Raw genomic sequence first — 24,476 nt, forward strand, 5'->3', positions numbered from 1 at the left:
CTCTCCCCCCCCCTTCCTTTACCATAGACATCTATTGGTCGCAGCTGTAACCTGATCCCTCAGTAAGTTGGTAATCATTCTTCAGCTACCTCATTTAATCAGTGAATTAAGAGTAGAAGAGAAGAGAACAAGGACTTTTTATACTCGTCACTTGCACAATTGATTTATACTTAAACTAAAATAGCTTTAAACGTAATAATGGAAAAAAATAGTTTGATATGCAAATTGAACAAAAACAATTCAAAACCCTCATTTATACATTGTGCGCCTTATTTCATACAAAAATAATCTAACATTTTTAGTTTCCTGTTAATACTGTTGTGTTGGGGGATTATTTTTTGGGGTACATAATACTTCAAGACTGAAAAAGTGTCCAATAAAAAAAAAAAAAAAAATCCAAAAAATGTTTATGAAAATATAAATTAACTACTTATATAATACAAATACTGCCCCCTTTCCTATAAATAATAATAATACTAATAATAACAAATAAATAAAAATTATATATATATATATATATATATATATATATATATATATATATATAATTTTTTTTTTTACGGTAAAATAAAAAATGTCTTTACAAAACACAGTAGGTCCTGCAAAAATCAACCCTTATGTGGCTCTGTAGATCTGTAGATGGAATAATAGGAAAACATGAAAATGCAACAAATAAATAAATAAATAAAAAATATCCTGAGTCATTAAGGGATTAAGAAGGTTTATTGTTTTTACAGAACATTTTGCAGCAGATCGTAGGATTTTGGAATAATGTTTTTTTTTTTTTTTTTTCTTACCTCTGGGAGATCCTGGGCCTCTGGAGAATGTTGAGTATGAGGAGGGGGCATTTCTGCAGCTGTCACTGCCCTCTGGTGGATAAGAGAGGGAATTGCAGTTAAAACTTTTTTTTTAGAAGTTCCATAAGTGACGTCAGCAAAAGATCTGAAAAGTAACGTAGTATGACAATATTTCCCAATCAATGTGCCTCCAGCTGTTGCAAAACTACAACTCCCAGAGCTCGAAGGGCTGGGCTATTTATGTAACTGCCATTAATGTCAATTGGAGTTGCACAAAGTGCATAATTCGCCCGCTTCGGCTGTTTTTGGTTTCCTGCCCACCTTTAGCTGCTGCAAAAAGGCCAGAGGGGGCAATAAAACCATAAGGGGGGGGGGGGGTATATATACATAGTATATGGCAGTGTTATTTATATCGAGGCAGATTACCAGATTTTTGCCGGCATTGTCCATCCTTTAGAAAAAAATAAATAAATATATATTTATTACCTCCGCCTTCATTCCGGTGCTGATCCCCCGTTTCCCCGTATACTCAGGAATAACAAGGCTGTTAATTTGCTGAACAGGAGGGAGAACTCTGGATCAGCGTGGAAATGACGGCAGATATAAATTTAAGTGTACAGAATATGGCGGTATTATTTATGTGTACAGAATATGGCGGTATTATTTATGTGTACAGAATATGGGGGTATTATTTATGTGTATAGTATATGGCAGTATTATTTATGTGTACAGTATACAGTGTTATTATTTATATGTACAGTATACAGTGGTATTATTTATGTGTAGAATATCTGGCGGTGGTATTTATGTGTACAGTATACGGTGGTATTATTTATGTGTACAGTATACAATGGCATTATTTATGTGTACAGTATACAGTGGTATTATTTATGTGTATAGTATATGGCAGTATTATTTATGTGTACAGTATACAGAGTTATTATTTATATGTACAGTATACAGTGGTAATATTTATGTGTAAAGTATATGGCGGCATTATTTATGTGTACAGTATATGGCAGTATTATTTATGTGTACAGTATACAGTGTTATTATTTATATGTACAGTATACAGTGGTATTATTTATGTGTAGAATATCTGGCAGTGGTATTTATGTGCACAGTATACGGTGGTATTATTTATGTGTACAGTATACAATGGCATTATTTATGTGTACAGTATATGGGGGTATTGTTTATGTGTACAGTATATGGCTGTGTTATTTATATGTACAGTATACAGTGGTATTATTTTTGTGTACAGTATACACTGGTATTATTTATGTGTATAGTATATTGTGGTATTATTTATGTGTACAGTATACAATGGTATTATTTATGTGTATAGTATACGTTGGTATTATTTATGTGTACAGTATATGGCGGTATTATTTATGTGTACATTATATGGTGGTGTTATTTATATGTACAGTACATGGTGGTATTGTTTATGTGTACAGTATACAGTGGTATTATTTATGTGTACAGTATATGGCGGTATTATTTATGTGTACAGCATATGGCGGTGTTATTTTTATGTACAGTACATGGTGGTATTATTTATGTGTACAGTATATGGCGGTGTTATTTATGTGTACAGTATATGGTGGTATTGTTTATGTATACAGTATATGGTGGTGTTATTTATATGTACAGTATACAGTGATATTATTTATTACTATATATGAAGGTGAAACAACCAATAAAATCTCAGGAATTATTTTATTCAGTCACAATCAATATTATTCAAGCCCCCTGAACAGATCCCCTCATGAGGCTCCATATACTTTTGTCCAGTGTTTCCCCGTCAGGCTGTCTCCAGCTATTACAAAACTACAACTCCCAGCATGCCCGGACAACCATAGGCTGTCCGGGCATGCTGGGAATTGTAGTTTTGCAACAGGCTCCGTAAGTCTATGGTGGTTAATCTACTCCGCTGATCTACATATTGTATCTAAGCTTTGTCTTCTTTGCTAATATGATTCCAATATTTACCTCCTCCTTATGTGTTTGCCGGCGTCTTATCCCAGGAGTGTGCGCTGCAGATCAGCATACAAACAAGATGGTTGTCATGGTGATGGGAGCGGAGCCCTGCCTTAATACAATGGAGACCATCCTGCTGAACAATCAGGGAGCTGAGACTGCCAGAGGCACAGAAGTGCTGTGTGTGATACTGCTGAGCTGTGTATCTAAGCTTATGATGTGTGATACTGCTGAGCTGTGTATCTAAGCTAACGATGTGTGATACTGCTGAGCTGTGTATCTAAGCTTACGATGTGTGATACTGCTGAGTTGTGTATCTAAGCTTATGATGTGTGATACTGCTGAGCAGTGTATGTAAGCTTATGATGTGTGATACTGCTGAGCCGTGTATCTAAGCTTATGATGTGTGATACTGCTGAGCCGTGTATCTAAGCTTATGATGTGATACTGCTGAGCTGTGTATCTAATCTTATGATGTGTGATACTGCTGAGCTGTGTATCTAAGCTTACGATGTGTGATACTGCTGAGCTGTGTATCTAAGCTTATGATGTGTGATACTGCTGATCTGTGTATCTAAGCTTATGATGTGATACTGCTGATCTGTGTATCTAAGCTTATGATGTGATACTGCTGAGCTGTGTATCTAAGCTTATGATGTGATACTGCTGAGCTGTGTATCTAAGCTTATGATGTGATACTGCTGAGCTGTATATCTAAGCTTATGATGTGTGATACTGCTGAGCTGTGTATAAAAGCTTATGATTTGTAATACTGCTGAGCTGTGTATAAAAGCTTATGATGCGTGATACTGCTGAGCTGTGTATCTAAGCTTATGATGTGTGATACTGCTGAGCTGTGTATCTAAGCTTATGATGTGTGATACTGCTGAGCTGTGTATCTAAGCTTACGATGTGTGATACTGCTGATCTGTGTATCTAAGCTTATGATGTGATACTGCTGAGCTGTGTATCTAAGCTTATGATGTGTGATACTGCTGAGCTGTGTATCTAAGCTTATGATGTGATACTGCTGAGCTGTGTATCTAAGCTTATGATGTGTGATACTGCTGAGATGTGTATCTAAGCTTACGATGTGTGATACTGCTGAGCTGTGTATCTAAGCTTATGATTTGTAATACTGCTGAGCTGTGTATCTAAGCTTATGATGTGTGATACTGTTTGTTGAGCTGTGTATCTAAGTTTATGATGTGAGATATTGCTGAGTTGTGTATCTAAGCTTATGATCTGTGATACTGCTGAGCTGTGTATCTAAGCTTATGATGTGTGATACTGTCTGCTCAGCTGTGTATCTAAGTTTATGATGTGTGATACTGTCTGTTGAGCTGTGAATCTAAGTTTATGATGTAAGATATTGCTGAGCTGTGTATCTAACCTTATGATGTGTGATACTGTCTGCTGAGCTGTGAATCTAACCTTATGATGTGTGATAATATCTGCTGAGTTGATGTATCTAAGCCTATGATGTGCAGTACTACCTGCTGAGCTGATTTATCTAAGCCTATTTTATGTTACTGAGCTGTGTATCTAAGCCTATGATGTGTAATACTGTAATGCGGACCGGAACAGCCCCCCATCCTACACACTCCCACAGGACCCCCCCCCCCCCCCATAAATAAATAAGCCCTACCCTGAAACTAAGCCCTAGTGTGTTTTTTGTGACTAAAATTAATATAAGACCCGGGCTTATTTTCTGAGAAACACGGTAGGTAGATAGATATGAGATAGATAGATAGATAGATAGATAGATAGATAGATAGATATGAGATAGATATATAGATATGAGATAGATAGAAATGAGATAAATAGATATAGATATGAGATAGATAGATACGAGATAGATAGATAGATATACATTAGTAGAAGTCCGCAGCACACAATCCGAATAAGTGAAAAAAAGTGTAGTTTATTCCATAAACAGGTGAAAGTTACAGCGACGTTTCAACCAGCTCTCCTGATGCTTGAGAAAGACCAGGAGAGCTGGTTGAACCGTCGCTGTAACTTTCACCTGTTTATGGAATAAAACTTCACTTTTTTTTCACTCATTCGGATTGTGTGCTGCGGACTTCTATTAATGTATATCACAGATAGGACCATTGACCAGGGTCCGGCTCTGCGTGCACCGCTACTTCCTTTTTTTGGGGTGCTGTTTCCCTTGGATTATAGATAGATAGATAGAAAAATCCAAGCTTGAGCAGCACCTCCGTATAAATATAGAGGGTTTCACATTTTCCCCTTATGTTTTGGTTTGAGTTCACACTATCTATTATTCACATAATATTTGCCCTTCTGCTTGCCTTGCCCTAAGATGGCGACAGTACTCCTCACCCCGTTTATCGGTTTGGCCGATAGTATCGACTGATATTCACAATTTTTGACATTGTTGTTATCGGCAATTACCTTGCCGATATGCCGATAATGTGGTTGGCATTACTATGGGGCACTGTGGGTGGCATTATTATGGGGCACTGTGGGTGGCATTATTATGGGGCACTGTGGTTGGCATTATTATGGGGCACTGTGGTTGGCATTATTATGGGGCACTGTGGGTGGCATTATTATGGGGCACTGTGGGTGGCATTATTGTGGGGCACTGTGGGTGGCATTATTATGGGGCACTGTGGTTGGCATTATTATGGGGCACTGTGGTTGGCATTATTATGGGGCACTGTGGTTGGCATTATTATGGGGCACTGTGGTTGGCATTATTATGGGGCACTGTGGGTGGCATTATTATGGGGCACTGTGACTGGGATGTTATGGGGGTTGACCCTAATGTGAAGGTGCTATAGCTGACACCTATGTGGTCTCTGTGGCTCGTACTGTAATGTGCTTTTAATGACCAGCTATGTAAGAAATATATATAAAATAAATACAACTGTCAGTGTCAGCAGTCATCATGTGTTCTATTCACTGAGGGCAGCCGCCTGCAGAGTTTCAGCACATGGGGCCCCCAGGGACACAGAGAGGCCAGCTGGGTCCTTGACTTTCTTTATCAAATATATAGTATATATTATTATATATTTTTTATTTATAATACACAGAAGCTATAGATGGCGGCCGTTGCGCACACAGGAAGAAAATAGAGGAATCAGCCGCATTCCTGCAGAGCTGTATATATTCCGCACTGAACAGGGATTGGCTGATGAAGTCACATGCTCTGTTCTGACCAATCCAAAGATACTTTCCCCTGTCAATCACAATTACCAATTAGAATATTTCTCTATAATTGAGCAGAGAACGTTCTAATTGCTCATTGAGATTAACAGTTTGGGGAAAGTATCTGTCTATTGGCCAGAACAGAACATGTGACTTCATCAGCCAATCCCCTTTCAGTGTTGGGCATTTAAAACTTCTGCTAGTGTTACAAATGTCATAATAGTATTGATTATACAATGGAATTATTTTTTTTCTTTCTCCATGCTGGGAGTAGTGGTTCTACCTATAAAAAAAATAAAAAGAAATAAAGTGAAAAAGACACACATACAATTTTTTCCATTACTATGGTATATTTTTTTAATATATATATATATATATATATATATATATATATATATATATATATATTTTTTTTTTTTTTAATGGTACCCTAGGAAATGTTATTAAAAAGGGTATCTCCATTACTTTTTTGGATTGCTCGGCTACTTTCACACTGTGAGTATTCATCCATTATTAACCCCTTCCCGACCTATGACATACCTGTACGTCATGAACATTACTGCCGCTACTCGCGGCATCCCGCAGCGCCCGTAAAGATCTTACCGTGCGACCACGGGGGGTTTCGTCCCCCACCCCCCCCCCAGCGATCGCTGCTATCAGCTGGTCAAATCTGACTAGCTGATAGCAGCGCGGTGTGTGAGTCCCGATCACGGGGATCGGGACACACACCGCTCTGCTAAGTGTCCCTGACCCGTCCCCCGGCATCACTTACCCGTCGGAGCGGTGTCCCGAGCGGTCCCGGCGGTCCCGGCGTCTTCCATGCGGTCCTGGCTGCGCTGCGTCCCGGAGGTGAGTTTCAAAACTCTGAGAGTTTCAAAACTGCAACTCCCAGCATGCCCAGACAGCCTTTGGCTTTCTGGGCATGCTGGGAGTTGTAGTTTTGCAACATCTGGAGGTCCACAGCTTGGAGACCACTGTATAATGGTCTCCAATCTGTGCTCTTCCAGATGTTGCAAAACTACAAATCTCAGCATGCTCAGTCTGTCGAGGCATGCTGGGAGTTGTAGTTCTCTAACATCTGGAAGAGCACAGATTGGAGACCATTATACAGTGGTCTCCAAACTGTGGACCTCCAGATGTTGCAAAACTACAACTCCCAGCATGCCCAGACTGCCCAAGCATGCTGGAAGTTGTAGTTCGGCAACATCTGATCCTTCAGATATTGCCGAACTACAACTTCCAGCATGCCTGGGCAGTCTGGGCATGCTGGGAGTTGTAGTTTTGCAACAACTGGAGGCACACTAGTTGGGAAACATTGTCCATTTCCTACCTCAGTGCCTCCAGCTGTTGCAATTGTTGCAAAACTATAACTCCCAGCATGCACTGACAGACCATGCATGCTGGGAGTTGTAGTTTTGCAACAGCTGGAGGCACACTGGTTTGGAAACACTAAGTTTGGTTGCAAAACACTTGAAAGTTTATTACTTAACTTAGTGTTTCCAAACCAGTGTTTTTCCAGCTGTTGCAAAACTACAACTCCCAGCATGCACGGACAGCCAAAGGGCATGCTCGGAGTTTGCAACAGCTGGATGTTTGCCCCCTCCCCCCAATGTGAATGTACAGGGTACACTCACATGGGCGGAGGTTTACAGTGAGTGCTGCAAGTTTGAGATGGCGCAAATTTTGCGCTGCAGCTCAAACTTCCAGCGGCAAACTTGCTGTGAACCTCTGCACATGTGACTGTACCCTAAAAACACTACATTACACTAACACTAACCTAAAATAAAAAGTAAAAAAACACTACATATACACATACCCCTACACAGCCCCCCTCCCCCCAAAAAATGAAAAACGTCTGGTACGCTACTGTTTCCAAAACGGAGCCTCCAGCTGTTGCAAAATAATAACTCCCAGTATTGCCGGACAGCCATTGACTGTCCAGGCATGCTGAGAGTTTTGCAACAGCTGGAGGCACCCTGTTTGGGAATCACTGGCGTAGAATACCCCTATGTCCACCCCTATGCAAATCCCTAATTCAGGCCTCAAATGCGCATGGCGCTCTCTCACTTTGGAGCCCTGTCGTATTTCAGGGCAACAGTTTTGGGACACATATGGGGTATCGCCGTACTCGGGAGAAATTGCCTTACAAATTTTGGGGGGCTTTTTCTTCTTTAACCCCTTATGAAAAGGTGAAGTTGGGGTCTACACCAGCATGTTAGTGTAAAAAAAAAATTTTTTTTTTACACTGACATGCTGGTGTTGCCCTATACTTTTCATTTTCACAAGAGGTAAAAGGGAAAAGAGACCCTCTAAATTTGTAATGCAATTTCTCCCGAGTACGGAGATACTCCATATGTGGGCACAAAGTGCTCTGGGGGCGCACAACAAGGCCCAGAAGGGAGAGTGCACCATGTACATTTGAGGCGATTTGCACAGGGGTGGCTGATTGTTACAGCAGTTCTGACAAACGCAAAACAATAAATATCCATATGTGACCCCATTTTGGAAACTACACCCCTCACGGAATGTAATAAGGGGTGCAGTGAGCATTTACACCCCACTGGTGTATGACAGATTTTTGGAACAGTGGTCTGTGAAAATGAAAAATAAAATTTTTGATTTGCACAGTCCACTGTTTCAAATATCTGTCAAACACCAGTGGGGTGTAAATGCTCACTGCACCCCTTATTAAATTCCATGAGGGGTATAGTTTCCAAAATGGGGTCACATGTGGGGGGGTCCACTGTTCTGGCACCATAGGGGCTTCCTAAATGGGACATGCCCCCCAAAAACCCTTTCAGAAAAACTCACTCTCCAAAATCCCATTGTCGCTCCTTCCCTTCTGAGCCCTCTACTGCGCCCGCCGAACACTTTACATACGCATATGAGGTATTTCCTTACTCGAGAGAAATTGGGTTACCAATTTTAGGGTGATTTCTCTCCTTTTACCCCTTGTAAAAATTCAAAAATTGGGTCTACAAGAAAATGCAAGTGTAAAAAATGAAGATTTAGAATTTTCTCCTTCACTTTGCTGCTATTCCTGTGAAACACCTAAAGGGTTAAAACACTTACTGAATGTCATTTTGAATACTTTGGGGGGTGCAGTTTTTATAATGGGGTCATTTATGGGGTATTTCTAATAAGAAGACCCTTAAAATCCACTTCCAACCTGAACTGGGCCCTGAAAAATTACGATTTTGAAAATCTTGAGAAAAATTGGAAAATTGCTGCGGAACTTTGAAGCCTCTGGTGCCCTCCAAAAGTAAAAACATGTCAATTTTTTTATGCAAACACAAAGTAGACATATTTTATATGTGAATCAATATGTAATGTATTTGGAATATCCATTTTCCTTTCAAGCAGAGACTTTCAAAGTTAGAAAAATGCAAAATTTTCTAAATTTTCATGATTTTTTTAGATTTTTTACCAAGAAAGGATACAAATATCAGTGAAATTTTACCGATAACATAAAGTAGAATATGTCACGAAAAAACAATCTCGGAATCAGAATGAAAGGTAAAAGCATTCCAGAATTATTAATGTTTAAAGTGACAGTGGTCAGATTTTCAAAAAATGCCCAGGTCATGAAGGTGAAAATGGGCTGGGTCATGAAGGGGTTAAAGGGGTATTCTAGTTTTTTTTTTTCTTTTTTAATGAACTGGTGCCAGCAAGTTAAACAGATTTGTAAATTACTTATATTACAAAATCTTTATCCTTCCTGTTCTTTTTAGCAGCTGTATGCTACAGAGAAAATTCTGTTCTTTCTGAATTTTTTTTTTTTGTCTTGTCCACAGTGCTCTCTGCTGACACCTCTGTCCATATCAGGAACTGTCCAGAGCAGGAGAAAATCTCCATAGCAAACCTATGCTGCTCTGGACAGTTCCTGACACGGACAGAGGTGTCAGCAGAGAGCACTGTGCACAAGACAGAAAAGACATTCAAAATTAAAAGAATTTCCTCGGTGGCATAAAGCTACTAAAATGTACTGGAATGGTAATTTTTTTTAAATAGAAGTAATTTACAAATCTGTTTATAAGTCAACTGGTGCAAGGAAGTTAAAGACCTATAAAAAATATTTTCCACCGGAATACCCCTTTAAACATCCATTTTATGTGAACAGCTGAATAACGTCCGTCATAACCCCTGGGATATATAGAGGATATAATACAGTGATATAAATCCCTTCTATATTATCATCACTTTATTATATATTATCAATCCCAATACATCTGTCTTTACTAGTTCTAGATCCCCTTATGAACACTCAGCTGAGTCTGTTCTGTAACCAACCATAGTTGTATCTTTCTGTAACACTTGTAGGGTCAGCGCTTGGGGGAAATATAAATAGTTACAAATCGGCAACAAAAAGATTATAAATCTCTCCACCAGGTGTCACTATTGTAACACATTGTAGATCCTGTGTATAAACTATAAGGATTTACACTGCTGTGATAAATGACGCCCTAAGGATAGACGGGATTATGGAAATTATTGATTTACCAGACATTTGGGGATAAATGTAACCCTTTGGGTAATAGGTTGTGTACATATTATTTCCCCCATCCTGAGGGTTAGTTTGCTGCATAGTTTTATTACTATATAAAGTCATGCAGTCCCGAATAGAGTCTGATTGCCTGCCGCTCCCCTATATTCAGTGTGAACACCCGATATGGGGCACCGCGTCATGTCTGAGGGGACACGGGGGAGGGCGCTATTATCGGGAGTTACGTCCATCCGCAGGGAAGGGCCGAATAGGGCGAGGATGGGTCCTGCCTCTTTCTAACAAAGAACAATTGTTGACGTCACATGTATTTTGGCGGGCTCATTGGTTGTAAGAATCAGCCAATGGGATGCAGGGGTGGGGTTTACATGAGCCAATGGTGATGAGACCAGGAGTATAAATATTCCGCTCTTTCCTCTCTTCCCATCACTTCTCCGCTGTGTACGTAGAATCATGGCCAGGACCAAGCAGACCGCTCGTAAATCCACCGGAGGGAAAGCTCCCCGCAAGCAGCTGGCTACCAAGGCCGCCAGGAAGAGCGCTCCCGCCACTGGCGGGGTGAAGAAGCCTCACCGCTACCGTCCAGGTACAGTGGCTCTCCGTGAGATCCGCCGCTACCAGAAGTCCACTGAGCTGCTGATCCGGAAGCTCCCCTTCCAGCGCCTGGTGAGGGAGATCGCCCAGGACTTCAAGACCGATCTTCGCTTCCAGAGCTCGGCGGTCATGGCCCTGCAGGAGGCCAGCGAGGCTTATCTGGTGGGACTCTTTGAGGACACCAATCTGTGCGCCATCCATGCCAAGAGAGTCACCATCATGCCCAAAGACATCCAGCTGGCCCGCAGGATCCGTGGGGAGCGAGCTTAGATCTGCCCGAGACCCGCATACAACACAAAGGCTCTTTTCAGAGCCACCAAATTATCTATAGAACGAGCTGATTCCTTATCCTCTCCATTGTTCTGCTCCTATACTCCGCCTGTTTTCATAAGCAGGATCCCGGGATTGTTCTCTGCCTTTGAACGTAACTCAGCACTGAGGGTTAGTTACTATAGTGATGAAGATCGTGTCCTCTGCAGTGTAATGCGCCTGTGTGTGATCGGTGCTGCTGGCTTCTGTCTCCCGACACTTGGGATCGTAATTGGTGCATAGAGGGGAAACGAGCGGGCACTAAAGGGTTAACTCTAGGCGGAGTTATAGACCCGAATGTTCGCTCATTGGATGATCACCGCAGTTGACTATTTTGAAATTCCCGCTCTTCTTCTGGTCGTTTCTCCCTTTGTCTCGTCCTCTTCCCTGTACACGTGACTGCATTCCTCTGGTTTCTGTAAATAGGAAGAAAAAGGCGGCGGAGGGGAAACTGTTGGGGCCGATCAGGGGGATTCTAGTGAGGCTGATGCGGTAGGAGAGAGGACACTGTGTCCGGGGCTGACATCACAATGGTGGGTGTATACGGGGTCTTCCCTGCAGAGTATATAGAGGAGCCGCGTCCCTGTCCTATTCCAGACCTGATACCGATCACACCCTGCAGCCGGACACTGCTGAGAATGCGGCGGGGAAAGCTATCCTGTATTTTATACATTGTTAGTTTGTAGTGATTTAATGTAATACATTCCGATATTATGTCACTCTGCTGCAAGAGATCGCCCAGTGTGAACACTGACCGTGCGGTTGTTTTACAATCTATTTTACCTGTCAGCGATCACAGTGTATTTAGACCTGATGAAGTCTTATTGGGGGAAGAGATTTCCGGGCCCGTCATTGATGAAATCCTTCCCGATCTGAATATAACGCGTGTCCGTGTGAATATAGCGCTAATAGAAAAGCTCAGGACTAATCTATTAATAGTAAATAATCTCCTAGACCTTCGGTGTTCTCTATCCGAATAAGTGTCCGAGAATCTCAGCCTCCTGGGAGGGAAGGGATAGAGAATGGGAGACTAATAATGGAAGGAAAAAAATGGAGCAAAAGGAACAATTAAATTGATCAGAATAAAAGGAGGAAAGTTACAGGGGAAAAAAATAAAATACACATATATACACACACACCATTTATCATGAATCAAAAGTAATCTCAGGACCCTGTGGTTACTAATATTATTGTTTAAAATAGACACCACCGATCTCTCCCCCTCAGGCCGATTTATTCACAAGCTGAGCCGGGACAGCAGGAGGGTGAGCGGTGAGTGTACACCGGCCTTTTACTATTAGTTCAGGACTCTAATTTACGAATATTGCGCATAGGACTCACATTTTCATTGGTAGCATACACACAGTGCGATATCATACATCGTGTCCAACCAAAACTATTCAAATGGTGTTTTATGTTTCTTTATTGGAATTAATATTGAGACATTTTCTTAGTAACAAAGTGTTTCTAGTCTCATTCGTTACATCTAGCGGGATTGTTACTCTTTATAACAACTCAGAATTTCCTTCACTTCACCGATCTGTCTGTTTTACTAGTGCATTAATGGGTTAACTATTTTATGTTTTTATGTGATTACTATCTATTTTAACCAATAATCCTAGTATCTAAAGGGCTCTGAGATGACTATTATGTTTCATGATCAATGTTATTGTACTCCGAGCGACCCAGCTGAGAATATCTAGTTTACTACAACTTCCCTCGTTTTATTCTTAATTATATTTGTGTCATTTATATTTTTATTTATTCAACATTTTCATTCTACAGCGATAACTGTAGAATGAGCGGGAACATAACAGTTCTATAGTCGGATACAAAGCGCTCATTGTCTCCATGTAATAAGGTGTCAGGACCGGCCGGCTCTGGGGCGATTATTCCCGGGCACTGTATACAGCGAGTGCCGGGATCTATATGTAACCAGCGATGGAGAAGCGCTGACCCCTGATCGGCTGGAGATCCGATGTGTTCAGGAGGTTACAGTATAGGGGGCGCCATCTCTACACTGCGGTCACTTAAGAAAATGTACTCATTACAAGAGAATTAACCCTCAGATACCAACTACATTCGGCACAACCCACACGTAGTCCTACGTAAGAAAAATATAGCAGCTCAAATCCCTTTCACACCCGAGATCAGCGGTGCCAGCTCTGTAGTAGACAATGTGGGTGGCTCTTAGAAGAGCCTTTGGTGTTCAGGATGGGTCTGGGATAAGCGGTGATCACTTGCTCTTTGCCGCTTTGCTGCTCTCGGTCTTTTTGGGCAGCAGCACGGCCTGGATGTTGGGGAGGACGCCTCCCTGGGCGATGGTCACCCCTCCCAGCAGCTTGTTCAGCTCCTCGTCATTGCGCACGGCCAGCTGCAGGTGACGGGGGATGATGCGGGTCTTCTTGTTGTCCCGGGCGGCATTACCGGCCAATTCCAGGATCTCAGCGGTTAAATACTCCAGCACAGCGGCCAGGTACACGGGAGCACCGGCGCCCACCCTCTCGGCATAGTTCCCTTTGCGGAGAAGCCTGTGCACACGACCGACGGGGAACTGAAGTCCTGCCCGGGATGAGCGGGTCTTTGCCTTAGCCCGAACCTTCCCTCCTTGTTTGCCGCGTCCAGACATAATGGTAAGTGAATCCCAAATGTTCAAGAGAATCCTCTCCGAGATGTAACTATTATTTTTCCTTCTGCTGCCTTTTATAGGTTTCAGCTCCGCCCTCCGGCTCCTGTGATTGGGTAGATTTGAATCCGGCCAATGGTGACGAGACTTGACCAATAAATAATTCCCAGGGCGTGGTTTAGGACGCTCCCACAGGTCACATGATTTGCTCCTCCAGTAGAACAGCGAGCAGACAGCATTTCTCATTTGCATGGGCTGCCTATAAATACGGCTGCGGTGGGAGGAGGAAGCATCATTATTCTCTCTCTGTTCTAGTGAAGAAGGATTGTGACTGATCATCATGCCTGATCCCGCCAAGTCTGCTCCAGCGCCCAAGAAAGGCTCCAAGAAAGCCGTGACCAAGACTCAGAAGAAGGACGGCAAGAAGCGAAGGAAGACCAGGAAGGAAAGCTATGCCATCTACGTGTACAAGGTGCTCAAGCAGGTCCACCCTGACACCGGCATCTCCTCCAAGGCCATGGGCATCATGAACTCCTTTGTGAATGATATCTTCGAGCGCATCGCAGGGGAAGCCTCCCGCCTGGCTCACTACAACAAGCGCTCCACCATCACCTCCCGGGAGATCCAGACCGCCGTGCGCCTGCTGCTGCCTGGAGAGCTGGCCAAGCACGCCGTGTCCGAGGGCACCAAGGCCGTCACCAAGTACACCAGCGCCAAGTAACCTGCTCCGCCTCCTGCTGTCACCCCAAAGGCTCTTCTAAGAGCCACCCACATTGTCTATAATAGAGCTGGAGCTTCTCCTGTCTGTATTCCCCGTATTCTCTTCTGTCTATGTGGCCGCTATTCTGTCAGTACAGTCTATTGATACTATATATATTCTGCTCCGGGATCGGGTGAGATCAGAGCGGCGGCTGCGGTTCTCCCTGACTGCAGGGTGTATATTCTCCTGTGCCCACACGTCGTCTCTCCACGATCAATAAATCCTCATTCACTGATCGGGGAATCTATTGATCGGAATCGCTGGGGTTTATTATGAGACACTCATCCTGCTGCTATAATCTTTGTGCACTGACTGGGAGGGGACAATAGAGAAACAAGGAGGATGAGGGTAGTAGTCAGCCACAGAATCAGCCTCTACATCTCGGGGAGATCTCTCCATTGTAATCGGGACCGCGCGCACGGCTGATTGTTAACCCTTTAGCGGCATGTTTACTACAATGAAATGACAAAGGACCCGAGCCCGACTCTACACAGCAGGGAGGACACCACAGTATCAGGGTATTTCTCCGCTCATAGGCAGCATTAATTCTATATAAATCCCGATGGGTCAATGATAATTTATTAATGCCCCTTTCCACACTCACACATTGGCTGATCACAGGACGTTCAGGGTTTGAATTTCCCGCTTCTTCCAGACCCGATAACAATGGAGAGATCCCCCTCATTCTCGTGTATGCCACCAATAAAGATCCTAATCCTATGCGCAATGCTCGCACAGCTGCCGTTGGTTATAATCTTTGGAAATTAATTCTAGTCATGAATTATAAGTAAAAGTCTGGTGTAGATAACCGCACAGCGCTCCCACTCATACACCGATCACCCTCCCGCTGTCTCGGTCTCAGCTTGTGAATAAACCGGCCGTGCATGGAAGCCTGAAGGGGAGAGATCGGTGGTGTCCAGGTGCGGTCTGGATGTTCCCAGTGATAATACTGGAGTAGAGTCCTCGCTAAAGAGTTAATGATTGAAAGTTGTCACAATCTAGCGCTTGTTTTTTGCGCAAATAATGATTTTCCAGTTGTGTGGTGACATAGATGGGGGTAACCAGACGCATTTCAGTGGTTTAGATTATTATCTATTGTAACCAATAATACTACTAGCCCTGTGACTACTTTTATGCTTCATGATCAATGTTTTATTTTCTTTTTTTGCATCTTTCCTCGTTTTATTGGTATTATGTTCCATCTTGATTTTTTTGTTATCATATTTTAATTTCAGAAGATTCATCCAAGGCTTTTCTATAGTTAACGCTATATTCACACGGACACGCGTTATATCCAGATCGGGAAGGATTTCATCAATGACGGGCCCTGGAATCTCTCCCCCCACTAAGACTTCATCAGGTTTAAATACACGGTGATCGCTGACAGGTAAAATAGATTGTAAAACAACCGCACGGTCAGTGTTCACACTGGGCGATCTTTTCCAGTAATTTAATACATAGAACAATAAAATGTATCAAAAATACTTTCCCCGCCGCCTCCTCTTCAGGAGAAGGTGTCAGGCTGCTGGGGGAGGGTGCAGGATGTGATCGGTATCAGGTCTGGAATAGGACAGGGACGCGGCTCCTCTATATACTCTGCAGGGAAGACCCCGTATACACCCACCATTGTGATGTCAGCCCCGGACATAGTGTCCTCTCTCCTTCTACCGCAAAGGCCTCAATAGAATCCCCCTGATCGGCCCCTAACAGTTTCCCCTCCGCCGCCTTTTTCTTCCTATTTACAGAAACCAGAGGAATGTAGTCACGTGTACAGGGAAGAGGACGAGACAAAGGGAGAAACGACCAGAAGAAGAGCGGGGATTTCAAAATAGTCAACTGCGGTGATCATCCAATGAGCGAACATTCGGGTCTATAACTCCGCCTAGAGTTAACCCTTCAGTGTCCTCTGCACCAATTACGGTCACAGGTGTCGGGAGACTGAAGCCAGCAGCACCGATCACACAGGCGCATTACACTGCAGAGGACACGATCTACATCACTATAGTAACTGAACTCAGCACTGAGAGGGTTAACTGCAGAGAACAATCCCGGGATTCTGCTTATGAGAACAGGCGGAATATATATACAATATACTTGGGTGTGAACAGCTCCATTAACCTACAGGTGTTATAGAGTGAAGGCTCATTTGTCCAGATAGCGGGATATAGATAATTGTTACCCGGATATTATCAGGAGATCTGCATCTTCTATAACACGGACTCTTTAGGGAGGTAATGACTGATATGGTGGGGAGGGAAGTAATGTAATCTGGAGAAGATGAGTGTAGATTGTAACAGTAACTAGAATCACGGAGGAAGATGAGGGCAGTAGTCAGAACATTCAGAGGAGATCCCCCGGAGCAGATAGAGGGAAACACCGATAGACTGATCAGGTGCAGAGATTATGGCAGAAAAGGGAAAAAAAAACACCGCAACCACAAGAGCAAAACACCGATCACACAACCTCTCAGTACAGAAGACACAAGGAATTGTAGCCTTTCCATAGAACATGTGGGCGGCTCTGAGAAGAGCCTTTGGGTTGATGAGATGGAGCCGAGTAGAAGCAGAATTAACCTCCGAAGCCGTAGAGAGTGCGGCCCTGGCGCTTGAGGGCGTACACCACGTCCATAGCGGTGACGGTCTTCCTCTTGGCGTGCTCGGTGTAGGTGACGGCGTCACGGATGACGTTCTCCAGGAAAACCTTCAGGACACCGCGAGTCTCTTCATAGATGAGGCCGGAGATGCGCTTCACGCCTCCCCTGCGAGCTAGACGGCGGATAGCAGGCTTGGTGATGCCCTGGATGTTATCCCGGAGCACCTTCCTGTGCCGCTTGGCTCCGCCCTTACCGAGACCTTTCCCTCCTTTACCGCGTCCAGACATCTTCTCTATGTAGCGAGTAGACTGCAGAATACTGAGTGCGGCCGAGTCCTGATTATATAGCACAGGAGCGGACCAGACAGAGAACTGTAACAAATATGACATCATCCGGGGGCGTTTCTTTTAACCAAATTTACATTCCTGACCCCTCCCCTTTTCATTGATTGGCTGAACACGAGACGAGAAGGTTTTGAATATCCCGCCCATTACGAAACGTTTATTTAGAATCGGAAAATGCAGCAATCAGTTTTTTTTTTTTTTTTTTTTCTTACCGCGATTCTCCCCAACAATGTAGAGAAGAGCAGTCGTCATTGTACCGAGCGGGAATGGTGATCGGGCAGGTGTGTGAGCTGTATGTTACACACATGGGAGAGGATCAATAGCAGCACAATAATCTGTCAGGTGTATAATGTGTGTGCGGGGAGCAGCAGATGGCAGAACGATTCTTGTGAATGGATCGATCACTCGGGCAGCATTACCAGGTCTACAGGACTGCTCACCCCCCGGGCACCAAGACCCTGCACACATTGTACGACATTATATGGAGCCCCGATATGTGCAATGAGAGTGACCGAGAATAATCGTCCGAGAGCCTGACCCCACGTGTTATATGATAGAAGGGGAGAGAGCGGGAAAACGATCAGCCGAAGATCGGGAATATCACAATCACATGATCTCCGGTGATCAACCAATGAACCTCCAGTATCGGGGCTAATATCTCCGCCCACACAGTTAACCCTTCAGTGTCCTCCTTATGTCTGCTCTTTGCTTTCCCCCTTCATATCCCAATCACGGTCAGCGGTCACTACCCCTAAATCTTTACTGTGCAGTACAGCGCCCCCTATAATCAGACTCCATTCGGGGCTGCATTGGTATTAAAATACCATACAAACAAATAAGCCCAATAATTCTCAGGATGGATAAAACACCATGTGCAAAACCAGCTATCGAAAGAGTTAAATGTACCCCCAAATTTGGGTAAATCATAACTTCCTTAAATCACATCTATCCATAGAGATCGTCTATCACAGCAGTATAAATCCTTCCAGTTACAGTTTATACAGATCAGATACATTGTGTTACAATAGCGACACCTGGTGGTGAGAGCTTTGTATTCTAATCTTTACATGTTACCAAATAGTAACAAGTATTTGTATTTCCCAGGTGCTGATACAAGTTACAGAGGCGCAAATAGATACAACTATGGATGGTGACTAAGACTTTTAAGAGCAGCTGAAATTATTGTGCTGTGTTATTATATCTAGTATAGAATAAACAGGGTGTATAAGTGTCCTAAGGGGATCAGGAACAAATAAATACATCTGTATTGTGCTTGATATAACAAAACATTATAATAAAGTGATGCAATATAGAAGGGTTTGTATATTAGGATGTGGAGTTACAGATTTTCCATCTCCCAGATCCTGAATTATGTGATCTCCTTGGAGCTGTGGGGCAGGGGCTGTGGATTTATAATGTTTTGTTTAGTTTTTTTAAATTAAATCCATGATTACATTAATACCCATACAATCTAATTATAAATTAAATTATTTAATTGCTCACTATTGATGCATCCACTAGTTATTGATCATGAATATATTAATTATTATGATTGTAAATATTTACTAATTCATATGATCCATGTAAAAGATGGATATCATTGGGGATATTGATCAACTCTTGTGAAGTGTTTTTGTCGCAAGGTGTTTGATAACTATTGCTCAAATAGAAAAAAAAAGATGTGACTCTACGATATTTTAAGTGTGGTCCAGGCTTACTTAGGTTTTCGACTCTTCAAAGCCTTTTGCCCTCAAAATTTGTGACTTTTAGAAAAGTTGCAGATAGTGAATTTGTTACCACTGCACCTTCCTGACTAAATATTCAACTGAAATACAAGACTTTGGTTTCTGACCAATTAGGTTTATCGCACCAAAAAATGCAAAAAGTGACTGCGCCTGGTAATTTGCGACAAAAGTAAACAAAAAAAAGACCAAATAATTTGATAAATCCCCTCACCCCATGTTCCTTACATATCATATTATGTCTTTATATCATATTATATCATGTTGACCCAGGGATCCCTCTAGTGGTGTATAGTAATAGTGTAGCAAGTTTTTCTTAGATCACTCAAAGATGGAGGCCGTGATTGTGACATCATGGCCACACCCCCTGGTGACATCACACCCACTCTATTCATGTCTATGAAAGGGGTGTGTGTCGTGAATTCACGAGGGGCATAACCATGACATAACCACCACTGCCGCAAGAAACCAGCATTTGTTTTGAATGCCAGGTGCAGCGGAAGATCAAGGGGGTCCCGTTGCTGGGATAGGGGATAAGATGTCTAGCAGTGGAGTAACCCTTTAAATACATTTTATTTTAAATCGACAGGTGTCAGAAAGTTAAACAGATTTGTAAATTACTTCTATTAAAATATATTAATCCTTCCAGTACTTATCAGCTGCTGAATGCTCCAAAGGAAGTTTTTATTTTTGAATTTCTTTTCTGTCTGACCACAGTGCTCTCTGCTGAAACATCTATCAATTTCTGGAACTTTCCAGAGCAGGAGAGATTTGCCATGGGGATTTTCTCCTGCTCTGAACAGTTCCTAAAATAGACAGAGGTGTCAGCATAGAGCACTGTGGACAGACAGAAAGGAAATTCAAAAAGAAAAAAAACTTCCTCTGTAGTATACAACAGCTGATAAGCACTGGAAGGGTTAAGATTTTTTTAATAGAAGTAATTTACAAATCTGTATAAACTTTCTGACATCAATTTATTTAAAAGAAAATGTTTTCCAGTGGAGTACCCCTATAAGGCAGGCAGTTGCACCCACCCCCACTTCCTGACAAATATTCAGAACACGTATTGAGGTGGTGGTGGGGTGTACTCTCTCATTCCTCAGCATGTCAATAACAGGTAACTAATACTGTTTGTAAATCATATGGCATAATGGCGTGCACTATGAGGGAGATGTGACACTGTTGTTTGATCGTTGTCTCTGGGAATATTCCAATATGTGCACCCCATCTTGTGTTTTTGGGGTTGGTGTTTTTTTAGGGGTGGGCCATTTTAAAATGGGAGTGCTCTCATTTTGCTGTATTTAATCATTTTTGTAAATAATAAAGCATGTTGTGGACACTTTCTTGTGTCAGTCTATTATAGGTTATTTAATTTCTGGAAACGCTTGGAAAAAGCCCATTGTGTGTTCCGATACCTTAGTGTGCATTTTAACACTGGGATAAATCTGACAACAACCAGGGATATTTTATCCACCCTCAAGTGTAGAATCAGAGAGAGTATTCAGCACAGTAGGATCCGTCATCACCCCTAAGACAACAAGTCTGCCAGCAGCATGGAACATGTAACCTCCTGTGCCAGATGCCACTGAGAAGACAGAACAACCGCCACCCCTGCATCATATAGATCACATACCAAATAGATCATATTCATCACATAGGTCATATAGAGGCAGTGGCATAGCTATGGAGGTCACAGGGGTCACAATCGCGACCAGGCCCCATAGCCAGGGTGGCCCACAGGGGCTGGGGCTGATGGGAGTGGACGTGCTCCGCACCGGCACGCACGCACGTCAGCACAAAGCCCCTGATGCATCCCTGCCTCTGGCCCTGTGTTATCGATACCATGCAGAGGCAGGTGCAGCCGCCCGTCCCACATCGCTGCAGTGAGAAGGTGAGGAGACATGTGACAGGCTGCCGGAGGGGGGTGCTGGGGTCTGGGGGTGATAAACTCATGAGGACATTGTGTGTTTGTTCTATTCATTGATGAGGAGTCTGAGGATGGGGTGATTGATGAGGAGAAAGAGGGCAGGGGGAGGGGGGCCTGATTGATTGACTGACTGATGAGGAGACTGGGGCTGTGGGGGTTATTCATTAATGAGTCTGGGGGGGCGGTTGATGAGGAGACCACAGATAGTGGGGGTACCTAACAACGAGGAGACTGAGGATGGGGTGCTCGGGGGATTGACTGAGGATGGGGTGCTAGGGGGGTTGGACTCGGTGGCAGTGTATGAGGTGATGAGAAGGAGAATGAGGATAGGGTACTGGGGGGGGGGCTGGGTGGTGGTGTACGAGGAGACTGAGGATGGGGGATGAGGTACGGGGGGCTGGGTGGCGGTGTATGTGGTTATAAGGAAACTGAGGATGGGGTATGGGGGGCTGGGTGATGGTGTATGAGGTGATGAGGAGACTGAGGATGGGGTACTGGGGGGGGGGCTGGGTGGTGCATGAGGTGATGAGGAGACTGAGGATAGGGTACTGGGGGGCTGGGTGGCTGTGTATGAGGAGACTGAGGATGGGGTACAGGGGGCTTTGTGGCGGTGTATGAGGTGATGAGGAGACTGAGGATGGGGTGTGGGGGGGCTGGGTGGTGGTTTATGATGAGAATGGGGTGCAGGGGGGGCTGGGTGGTGGTGTATGAGGTGAAGAGGAGACTAAAGATAGGGTACAGGGGCCGGGTGGTGATGTATGAGGTGATGAGGAGACTGAGGATAGGGTACTGGGGGGGGGGGGGGGGCTGGGTGGTGGTGTATGAGGTGATGAGGAGACTGAGGATAGGGTACTGGGGGGGGCTGGGTGGTGGTGTACGAGATGATGAGGAGACTGAGGATGGGGTACGGGGGGGACTGGGTGGTGGTGCATGAGGTGATGAGGAGACTGAGGATGGGGTACTGGGGGCTGGGTGGCTGTGTATGAGGAGACTGAGGATGGGGGATGAGGTACGGGGGGGCTGGGTGGCAGTGTATGAGGTGATAAGGAGACTGAGGATGGGGTGCAGGGGGGGCTGGGTGGTGGTGTATGAGGAGACTGAGAATTGGGTGCAGGGGGGTTGGGTGGTGGTGTATGAGGAGACTGAGGATAGGGTACGGGGGGCTGGATTGTGATGTATGAGGTGATGAGGAGACTAAGGATAGGGTACGGGGGGCTTGGTGGCGGTGTATGATGTGATGAGGAGACTGAGGACGGGGTACGGGGTGGGCTGGGAGGTGGTGTATGATGAGAATGAGGATGGGGTACGGGGGGGGGGGTTGGACTCGGTGGCAGTGTATGAGCTGATGAGAAGGAGACTGAGGATAGGGTACTGGGGGGGGGGGCTGGGTGGTGGTGTATGAGGTGATGAGGAGACTGAGGATAGGTTACTGGGGGGGCTGGGTGGTGGTGCATGAGGTGATGAGGAGACTGAGGATGGGGTACTGGGGGCTGGGTGGCGGTGTATGAGGAGACTGAGGATGGGGGATGAGGTACGGGGGGGCTGGGTGGCGGTGTAAGAGGTGATAAGGAGACTGAGGATGGGGTACAGGGTGGGCTGGGAGGTGGTGTATGATGAGAATGAGGATGGGGTGCAGGTGGGGCTGGGTTGTGGTGTACCATGAGACTGAGGATGGGGTGCAAGGGGGGCTGGGTGGCGGTGTATGAGGTGATGAAGAGACTGAGGATGGGGTGCAGGGAGGGCTGGGTGGTGGTGTATGAGGAGACTGAGAATTGGGTGCAGGGGGGTTGGGTGGTGGTGTATGAGGAGACTGGGGATAGGGTACGGGGGGGCTGGGTTGTGATGTATGAGGTGATGTGGAGACTAAGGATAGGGTACGGGGGGGCTTGGTGGCGGTGTATGATGTGATGAGGAGACTGAGGATTGGGTACGGGGGGGGGGCTGGGTTGTGATGTATGAGGTGATGAGGAGACCAAGGATAGGGTACGGGGGGCTTGGTGGCGGTGTATGATGTGATGAGGAGACTGAGGATGGGGTACGGGGTGGGCTGGGTGGCGGTGTATGAGGTGATGAGGAGACTGAGGATAGGGTGAAAGGGGGTTGGGTGGTGGTGTATGTGGTGATGAGGAGACTGAGGATAGGGTACTGGGGGGCTGCGTGGCGGTGTATGAGGAGACTGAGGATGGGGTACGAGGGGGGGGGGGGCTGGGAGGTGGTGTTCGAGGTGATGAGGAGACTGAGGATGGGGTATGTGGGGGACTGGGTGGTGGTGTATGAGGTGATGAGGAGACTGATGATTGGGTGCACGGGGGGCTGGGTGGTGATGTATTAGGTGATGAGGAGACTGAGGATGGGGTACTGGGTGGGCTGGGGGGTTGTGTATGAGGAGATGATGAGACTGAGGATGGGGTCCTGGGTGGGCTGGGTGGTGGTGTATGAGGTGATAAGGAGACTGAGGATGGGGTGCATGGGGGGCTGGGTGGTGGTGTATGATGAGACTGATGATGGGGTGCAGGGGGGGGCTGGGTGATAGTGTATGAGGTGGAGAAGACTGATGATGGTTTACAAGGGGGGCTGGGTGTCGGTGTATGAGTTGATGAAGAGACTGAGGAGGGGGTGCAGGGGGGACTGGATTGTGGTGTATGAGGAGACTGAGGATGGGGTGCAGGGGGGGCTGGGTGGTGGTGTATGAGGTGATGAGGAGACTGAGGATAAGTTACGGGGGGCTGGGTGGTGGTGTATGGGGTGATGAGGAGACTGAGGAAAGGTTACGGGGGGGGGGCTAGGTGGTGATGTATGAGGAGAATGAGGATGGGGTGCAGGGGGGCTCGGTTAAGGTGTAAGAGGTGATGAGGAGACTGAGGATGTGGTATGGGGGGGCAAGGTGGTGGTATATGAGGGGATGAGGAGAATGAGGATGAGGTACTGTGGGGGGGGGGGGTGCTGGGTGGTGGTGTTTGAGGTGACAGTGGTGTTGCTAGGGTTGGTGTAACCCGGTGAGATAGAAAATTGTGTCACCCCCATACCTCCTCCTCTCCCCAGTAAGTTTTTAGCCTGTTGTGACAGACACCACTGTTGTAGCGCATTGTGAGAAATTCCAGTATAATAATCAGAGATACCAGT

General features: G+C 44.8%; 4 protein-coding genes across 4 annotated transcripts in view; 2 read left to right on the plus strand and 2 right to left on the minus strand.

Annotated features, from left to right (window-relative positions):
• LOC130332630 (uncharacterized) overlaps positions 1-11,322 on the plus strand; it is a 45,407-nt gene extending 34,085 nt beyond the window's left edge. The window contains exon 4 of the mRNA XM_056553799.1: positions 10,908-11,322. Within this exon, the coding sequence (XP_056409774.1) occupies positions 10,908-11,322 (415 nt within the window). The remainder of the gene's footprint in view (positions 1-10,907) is intronic.
• A 2,004-nt stretch (positions 11,323-13,326) lies between these two features.
• Positions 13,327-13,990, minus strand: LOC130332626 (histone H2A type 1). The gene has a single exon (XM_056553795.1). The coding sequence runs from the start codon at positions 13,988-13,990 to the stop codon at positions 13,598-13,600; it is 393 nt and encodes a 130-aa protein (XP_056409770.1). The 3' UTR covers positions 13,327-13,597.
• A 337-nt stretch (positions 13,991-14,327) lies between these two features.
• On the plus strand, positions 14,328-14,708 carry LOC130332632 (histone H2B 1.1). Its single transcript, XM_056553800.1, has one exon. The coding sequence runs from the start codon at positions 14,328-14,330 to the stop codon at positions 14,706-14,708; it is 381 nt and encodes a 126-aa protein (XP_056409775.1).
• A 2,607-nt stretch (positions 14,709-17,315) lies between these two features.
• On the minus strand, positions 17,316-17,701 carry LOC130332583 (histone H4). Its single transcript, XM_056553744.1, has one exon. It carries the CDS (start codon positions 17,625-17,627, stop codon positions 17,316-17,318), a length of 312 nt encoding a protein of 103 aa, XP_056409719.1. The 5' UTR covers positions 17,628-17,701.
• Between the last annotated feature and the right edge of the window lie 6,775 nt (positions 17,702-24,476).

The sequence above is a fragment of the Hyla sarda genome, unplaced genomic scaffold (assembly GCF_029499605.1).
Source record: "Hyla sarda isolate aHylSar1 unplaced genomic scaffold, aHylSar1.hap1 scaffold_38, whole genome shotgun sequence".
NCBI classification, from domain to species: domain Eukaryota; kingdom Metazoa; phylum Chordata; class Amphibia; order Anura; family Hylidae; genus Hyla; species Hyla sarda.

Coding starts and splice junctions, on each gene's coding strand:
- LOC130332583 (XM_056553744.1), bottom strand. CDS start 17,627: ATGTCTGGACGCGGTAAAGGAGGGAAAGGTCTCGGTAAGGGCGGAGCC.
- LOC130332626 (XM_056553795.1), bottom strand. CDS start 13,990: ATGTCTGGACGCGGCAAACAAGGAGGGAAGGTTCGGGCTAAGGCAAAG.
- LOC130332632 (XM_056553800.1), top strand. CDS start 14,328: ATGCCTGATCCCGCCAAGTCTGCTCCAGCGCCCAAGAAAGGCTCCAAG.